Raw genomic sequence first — 7,794 nt, 5'->3', positions numbered from 1 at the left:
TGTACAAAACAGACCAATAAACAATAAATAAAGCTAATAAGAGATGATATAAAGGCTGTAACTCCCGTTATTCCACCCGTTTCGTTCGCCCACTTTCGTCCTTGCCCCCACCACCATTGTCTTTACTCCAACCGGTACCACCTGTTGCGCTGGTAGAGGCCATGTTGGCGGTAAATCGCCAGAATTCGTTCCCACGCTAGCAGAACAGAGGGTAGCACAAACAAAATGGCTGAAGGGGACTCACACTGCGTGGTTCGCCATGTGACCGCCAAGTTTGATTTCAAATCGCCAAACGTGCACGCAGTGGTCCGTGGCCACCCTACCGCCAAAAGTGAATTTCTCCAAGTGCGGCGGCTTACTGTATTACTATTTTATTTCATTACTTCTTTATAATTTTCCTGACTCATCTTCCTAACTTCTTCGTAATATGAACATCCATTCTCTTTATTTTATTCTTCATTCTTTATAATCTTCCAAACTTCCTCATAATTCTTCTTTCTTTGTTTATAATCTTCCTAACTTCCTCATAATTCTTGACAAATGAACATGTATTTCCTTTTTTTATTTCTACCTTCTTTCTTCATATCTTCCTAACTTATAATTCTTGACCCACTCCTGAACACCAGCTGGGGGGAAGCAGTGACAGTGATACAACAGAGCTATAATTGGCTTGGGTCATATTTTATTTTTTATAAAAAATATCATATAGAATTCATTTTTTTTCTTTCAATAATGTACATGAATTATCATCAGCATTTTTTGTTTTGTTTTTGTAGGAGGTTAATGGAAAATTTTACTTTTGTAGCTTATAATATGCTTGTTGTTATTGTCGATTTTTTTGTGATATATATAAGTGCGTGCCGCTCTGAGAGTTTGCTGGAGACCAATGAATTCACCGGGCGGGGAGAAGAGAGAAAGAGAGTGAGTCATGATGAGGTGGGATGGGGCGTGGAGGGCACAGAGGGGTGGGCGGCAAGACACATACAGCACGGTACAATAAATAGGGCGAGCGGGTTCACACAGCCTTAGGGTCGCTGCTGTTGTAGCTGAACACCTTCCTGGTCTCGTAGCTCTTGGTGAAGGTTGTCTTCTTGGAGCCGTCGGGCAGCACCTCCTCGCGAGACCCCTCTGCGTGGCTTTCCTTCTCGCTGCGCTTCTTGTTGCCCACCACGGAGCCGTCAGCGCCCTTCAACTCGGTCTTCTCATTGAGCACGCGGTTGGTGCGGTGCAGGCCCGGGGCGGGGTTGTCCTCCCATCGCTTCTCCTCACGCTGTGTCACGTTGTTGCCTGCCACGGACACGTCTCTGGTAGTGCTGACCCCGGCAGGCACGCGGGACAGGGCGCTAGAGGGCGTGGACACCTCCAGCTCGCGGGACGAGGACTGCAGGGAGTGGCGGCGCATCATGTCCTCCATCTCGCGCTGGGACTTCTCCACCATCTCGTTGAAGGACGACCAGTGACCGCTGCTGTCGTTCACCACGGTGGTCACGATGTGGTGGCCGTCATCGGCCAACGGCGTGTGCGCCAGGTAGCGCCGGTCCGGGCCATTGGGCACGCTGGGCTTGCCGGCAGCGGGCATGGAGCCCAGACTGGGCCGCAGCCTAGTGGAGGGTGTCACGCTGCGGAACTCCACGGGGCGCGATGTGGAGCGCCCGCTGGTCACATGGGCGGCCTGTGGGAGTGAGGGAGGGGGCGCCGCGCCACACAACGTAAACACAAAGACAAGCAGCAACACAAAGTCAGTCATAAAGCAAAGGGTTAGTGATCTCTGCTGCTCCGCCACGGAAGCCAAACTCAAAGGAACACTCAGAGGTTAGTGTAATGGTCTATTTCTACAGCCACACCGGGGGGAGGAAGTGAAGGGGACCATTAGTGTGGTGGTGGTGGAGGCGGGGGCGAACCGAGGTACGCCGCCCTCATTTTGCACCATTATATACCATTATTGCATGACATTGACACCATTATGACTGTTCATCACTGTTGTTGCATTATGACATTAATATCTGGCAATTATATACAACTCAAGAACACAATAACGAGAGAGAGAGAGAGAGAGAGAGAGAGAGTCTTACCAGCTTGGGAGCGCTGATGGTGAGGACGCCGTCGCGGGAGAGTGCTGAGGTGACACCGTTGAGGTTGACGGTGGGGGGCAGCATGAAGCGGCGGGTGAACACTTGCGTCTTGATGGAGTTACCTTCCTTCTGCTCAATCTTGCCCTCCACCACCACCGTGTCGTCCACAGTCTTCACGGTGATGTCCCCGGGCTTGTAATCCTTCACGTCTATCATCATCTGCAAGCAAAGGAGATGTTGAGGTGTACACAATCACTCAAAGGCAGACATAATCTCCTGGACAGCCGCGTGCTGCCGTGCCTTTCTAGCCCGGAGCAGCTCCAACTCCTATGGGAGGGAGCGGCGGGAAGGTTTATTTTACTTTTATTTTCCAAGATGATACACAACTAGCGTCATAAACATCAATAATATGGCCTGGTCTGCTGAACCCTTAATCGAGACAGCCGAGAGAGACGCAAGGAATTGTAATGTGTGCGCGCTCAATTCACTGCTTGTTTGACACTTGCAGATTTACTATTGTTTTCTTTCTACGTATTTTATGAGGCTAGACGCGAATAGGTGCTACTGTGTTTGTTTATCTGGCTCTTATGAAGAAGACTGGCTGAATATTTGTAGTCAGAAGGATAGTAAAAGCTAAAATTAGAGGGAAACGCTTACGAACACCAAATAATCATGTTCCTTTCCTAGCGCATTGCAAGAGGCTGGGACTGCTGGCCGTGCACGAGACTGTGTTAGTTTGCCTAGTTCTTATGAAGGAAACTGGCAGAATATTTGTTGTTAGAAAGAAATAAAAGTTGAAATAAGAAAAGAAGAGCTTTACTAACACAAATTAATCGATTTCTCTTTCTTACGTATTGCAATAGGCTAGCAGTGTATAGTTAAAAGTTCGTGTGAAGGAGGTTAGCAGAGTGTATCGGATAGAAAGGAAAGAACCATTTAGCAATATCAATCCATCTTTTTCTTCTCTTCTACACGTATTTCTAAGAGGCTGGGCGTGCATAGGAGGCTGTGTGTTTGTTTATCCACTTCATATCAAGGGAGTCATCAATCATTTGAGGCAGGAAGGCGTGCTAAAATTAGAGGTGCGGGGAGGCCTTGAGTGTGTAAGGACGCTTTCTCTCTCTCTCTCTCTCTCTCTCTCTCTCTCTCTCTCTCTCTCTCTAACGTCCAGACACTTTTAATCTTCCCCTCGCATAACCTAACATCTTCCATCACTTCTGAACCCTAAACCTTTAACAGAACACGAAAAGAAGCAGATATGAACCTCTAAACAGCCAAAATATCCCTTCAAAACGCCCCTCCACTTAACCTGATCTCACTTATGACCTCCACACCACTGACCTTATACTTGTCATTCTCCTCGGTGCACGACACGGCCTGGGAGTCATCGGAGGTCACGTTGGATGACCTAATCTGGCGGTACACGTTCCTGGTCTCGACGGGGCGGGAGGTGGTGGTGGTGGTGGTGGTAGTGGACTTAGAGGTGGAAGAGTCAGTTGGCCACTTGTCCACCACGGTTTTCATGGCCTTGTCCCACTCGTCCAGGGAATCCTTGAAGAATGGGTCATCATCAAATGCTCCTCGCTTCTCCACCGTCACTGTCCGCGTTGTTTTAGTTCCGACCATCTTGAGGGAAGGTTAAGCTGTTTTTTCGTCTGTGGGTGGAAGAGATGAGAGGTTATGTGACGAGGATGAGAGGTTGAAGAGGTTATAAGTGACGAGGATGTGGTAGAAGAAAACGGCAATTTGTTCTTATTTCTGATTATTTAAGGGAATGTTAAGCTGTTTTTTTTTTTTCTTCTTCTTCGTCTGTGGGTGAAAAAGATAAGAAGTTGAAGAAGTTAAGTGACGAGGATGAGAGGTTGAAGAGGCTGAGACGAGGATATGGTAACAAAAAAAAAAAGGAAGGCAATTTGTCCTTATTTCTCATCATCTCCAGGGAAAGGTACAGCTGGGTTTTCTTCGTCTGAGGTTGAAGAAATGAGAGATTGGAGAGGTTAGGTGACGAAGATAAGAGATTGAAGAGTGACGAGGGTATTGTAATTTGTCCTTATTTCTAATCTTACAGAAAGGTTCAGCTGTTTTTTCCTTGTCTGTGGGTAAAGAGATGAGAGGTTGGAGAGGTCAGGATGCTAGACTGATGTTTAGAAATTAAGACTATTAAATGTTTTGTTGAGTGATTAGGAGGAGGAGGATGGAGCTAGATTGAAAGTATAGAGATTAAGAGAATGAAGTGTGTGTGTGTGTGTGTGTGTGTGTGTGTGTGTGTGTGTGTGTGTGTGTGTAGACCGAATAATCATGAGAGAAGGTTCATCTTTCTATCACATGAGTAAACTAACCTACCTAGAGACGAAGCAACACATATTCCCATTACATAAGAGAAAACAAAGTAATTATGTTCTTATGTTTCCTTCTACACTCCCTTCAGTAACTTTCCTCCATGTTGCAACCACAGTGTCTCGCAGCCTCGTAGCCTAACACCATTACAGGGATGTGATGACTGTTGATGTAACCCGCTGGTATTCTCTAGCCCCGATCAAGGCAGCTGTACTCTCTCTCTCTCTCTCTCTCTCTCTCTCTCTCTCTCTCTCTCTGATGATAAATGTTTTTTTTTTTTTTTTTTTTTTTTACTCGTTTGTTTGTGTTGAGTGCGTGAGAAACAGGAAAATAACGAGAACAAGAACAAGAAAGAATAGGAAACAAGAACAAGAAAAAGGCAATCAGAGACAAAAAAAAAAAAAAACACTGAAGCTATCTCCACCGTCCTTCCTTCCTTCCTTCCCTCAACCTTTTTTTCCTATTCTAACCTTCGCTGAAAGTTGCACAGACACCTTCCCCATCAAAAAAAAAAAAAAAGAAAGACACTAGATCATATTCTGAATCCCTTCCTACTTTTATAAGACTATTTGAAGTGACACGAGGGTTTAAAATTCAGGAATGTGTTTATTTTTTATGGTTTTGCTGATAGATTAAGAAGATTTATATTTAAAACGCTCTACTTCTTCAAGTTACACATACTCGTTTTTAAGGGTGTTTTTGTGGTTCTGGTGTTAGATTAACAAGATTTCTACACTCAAAAGCCTCTAGTTTAAGTTACAAGATTTTTTAAGGGTATATTTGAGGTTTTACTGATGGATTAACAAGATTTCTACACTCAAAAGGAATCTAATTTAGTTGCTTAGTTTTTTTTTTTTTTTTTTTTAAGAGTATCATTGAGATTCTGGTGATAGATTAACAAGATTTCTGCACTCAAAGACTCTAGTTTAAGTTCAGCAAGAATTTTTCAAGAGTTTTTGCGGTTTATAAAGGTAGATTAGCAAGATTTCTATTAAAAAAGGCTGTAGTTGAAGCGCCACGGGTGTTTTTAACCCTTTCAGTGCTAAGACGCGTTTCCATATTCATTCTTCTTAATATTTGGTGAATTTATACAACTTTGGAAACTCATGTGGGGATGTAAATGGTGAAGACTTTAACCATTAATCTTCTGACCTCCATAGACCCTTCTTAATGTCAATAAAATCGTCTAATCGTGCCCTAAAACTCATGGCAAAAACACGTCTCAGTACATGAAGGGGTTGAGAGAGCTGTAACATTCTCGCGACAGTTTGACAAGACTTCCCCATTGTCAACATCAAAAACATTCTTGGTGACACGGCTGCATAATCATCTACGTTTGCCTTTGATGGAAATAGCCGTAGTCGCGGGGTTATATAAGAAAGTGAAGCGTTTATAGAGACTAGCCTAATGAAGCGAGACTTGAAAAAATAACGTCACTCGCTTATTTCATCCTTCCCTCCCTTCCTTTCATAAGTCTTTCGTCACCCTTCCCTGATTTATGTCTCTTTCCGGGTGTGGGTAGATCAGCTGGGTGTATTTTCGGAGCTTTAGGGGCAAAAAGTTGATCAGTGTCAGCAGGTGAGAGAGAGAGAGAGAGAGAGTGAGTGAGGAGGGAGAGGGGCGTCGGCTGGCTGGCTGCCCAAAATTTTTACCTGGATCTCTCTCTCTCTCTCTCTCTCTCTCTCTCTCTCTCTCTCTCTACCAGATTCTAATTTTGCATCTGATTCTCTCTCTCTCTCTCTCTCTCTCTCTCTCTCTCTCTCTCTCTCTCTCTCTCTCTCTCTCTCTCTCCTCGCCCACGCTATTTTTTTTCCTATGAGTCATCCTATCATTATTTTGTTTTGTTTATTCATTTGTTCATTACGGAGAGGAGTTAAAATCGTATCCATTTATGCTGACTTGAATGAATAGATAAATAAGTGAAGAAATGAATGAATAAGTTGACTAAATATATCCTTGTGTGAGTGTTGGCTTTCCGAAGTGTTGTAATTTGAGTTAGTATAAGAAGCAAGCGCAGTAGTTTAGTTAGTGAGGTGATTAATGGTAGGAATCGTAAACCCGTCTTTGTTTACGTTTGATCAGCTGAGCGCAGGGGTTGTGAAATGTTGACTTGACTTTTGACGATTACATTAACCTCAGCTGGATATGAAAAAGGTCTTGATAATGAAAAATAGAAAAAAAAACATTAATTTGTATTTTTTCTAACAATTTACTAGATTTTATGCGTCAATAATATTTTTTTTCTATATAAAATAAATAACCTCAGCTGGATATGAAAAAATAAAGATCTCGATAATGAAAAATAAAAGAAAAAAACATTAATTTGTATTTTTTCTAACAATTTACTAGATTTTATGCGTCAATAATATTTTTTTTTTATATATAAAATAAATAACCTCAGCTGGATGTGAAAAAATAAAGATCTCGATAATGAAAAATAGCTGAAAAAACATTAATTTGTATTTTTTCTAACAATTTACTAGATTTTATACGTCAATAATATTATTTTTTTCTATATAAAATAAATAACCTCAGCTGGATGTGAAAAAATAAAGATCTCGATAATGAAAAATAGCTGAAAAAACATTAATTTGTATTTTTTCCAACAATTTACTAGATTTCATACGTCAATATTCCTAATCTTTCTATATAAAACACAATGGATAATAATCTCACCTAGATATGAAAATGAAGGTCTCGATAGTGAAAAATAGAGGAAAAACATGAATTTGTACTTTATTAAGACAATATACTAGATTTTATGAGTCAGTAACCTTAATCTGTCTACATAAAACCACAATGAATACAAAACACAATAATTAATAAAAACAAAGATATGAAAAATGAAGTTATCGATTATGAAAAGAAAGGAAAAAAACATGAATTAGTATTATTTTGTAGCAATAGGACAGATTTCACTCATCAATACCTTTAGTCTTGCTACATAAGAAGATAAAGAATAACCTTACCCGGATGAATATGAAGAAATGAAGGTACCAGTAACGAAATATAGAGGGAAAACACGAATTCTTATTAATTCATAACAATGTACTAGATTTTACGCGTCAATATTCTTAGCGTTTCTACATAAAAGGACTTTACCCGGATGAATATGAAGAAATGAGGCAAAAAATAATGAAATATAGAGGGAAAACACGAATTTGTATTATTTTGTAGCAATGTACTAGAATCAGGGGTTCTCAATCTGGGGTTCGCGAACCCCCAGGGGTTCACAAGGAGATTTCCAGGGGTACTTAGATGGCTGATTTAATGATACATTCTTTGCAGAATACCTTTGCCTATTGAGTTAGTGTCAGTCACTAAATTTTAATTCTGTTCGATGTCAAATAACTGGGGGTTCCAGTAGATGGTCTTATAACTCAAA

At 41.5% G+C, this 7,794-nt stretch overlaps 1 protein-coding gene across 2 annotated transcripts in view; it reads right to left on the bottom strand.

Annotated features, from left to right (window-relative positions):
* Positions 1-660: 660 nt before the first annotated feature.
* Positions 661-7,794, bottom strand: part of LOC123513614 (heat shock protein 67B1-like) — an 8,233-nt gene continuing 1,099 nt past the window's right edge. For both annotated transcript variants that reach the window (XM_045270878.1, XM_045270877.1), the window contains exons 2-4: positions 3,414-3,727; positions 2,073-2,291; positions 661-1,672 (exon numbers count right to left, since the gene is read on the bottom strand). In XM_045270878.1, coding sequence (XP_045126813.1) covers positions 1,016-1,672; positions 2,073-2,291; positions 3,414-3,698 — 1,161 coding nt within the window. In that variant the 5' untranslated portion in view covers positions 3,699-3,727 and the 3' untranslated portion in view covers positions 661-1,015. The remainder of the gene's footprint in view (positions 1,673-2,072; positions 2,292-3,413; positions 3,728-7,794) is intronic.

This window comes from Portunus trituberculatus, chromosome 36 (genome assembly GCF_017591435.1).
Source record: "Portunus trituberculatus isolate SZX2019 chromosome 36, ASM1759143v1, whole genome shotgun sequence".
NCBI lineage: Eukaryota > Metazoa > Arthropoda > Malacostraca > Decapoda > Portunidae > Portunus > Portunus trituberculatus.
This window is presented reverse-complemented; position numbering and strand designations above follow the sequence as displayed.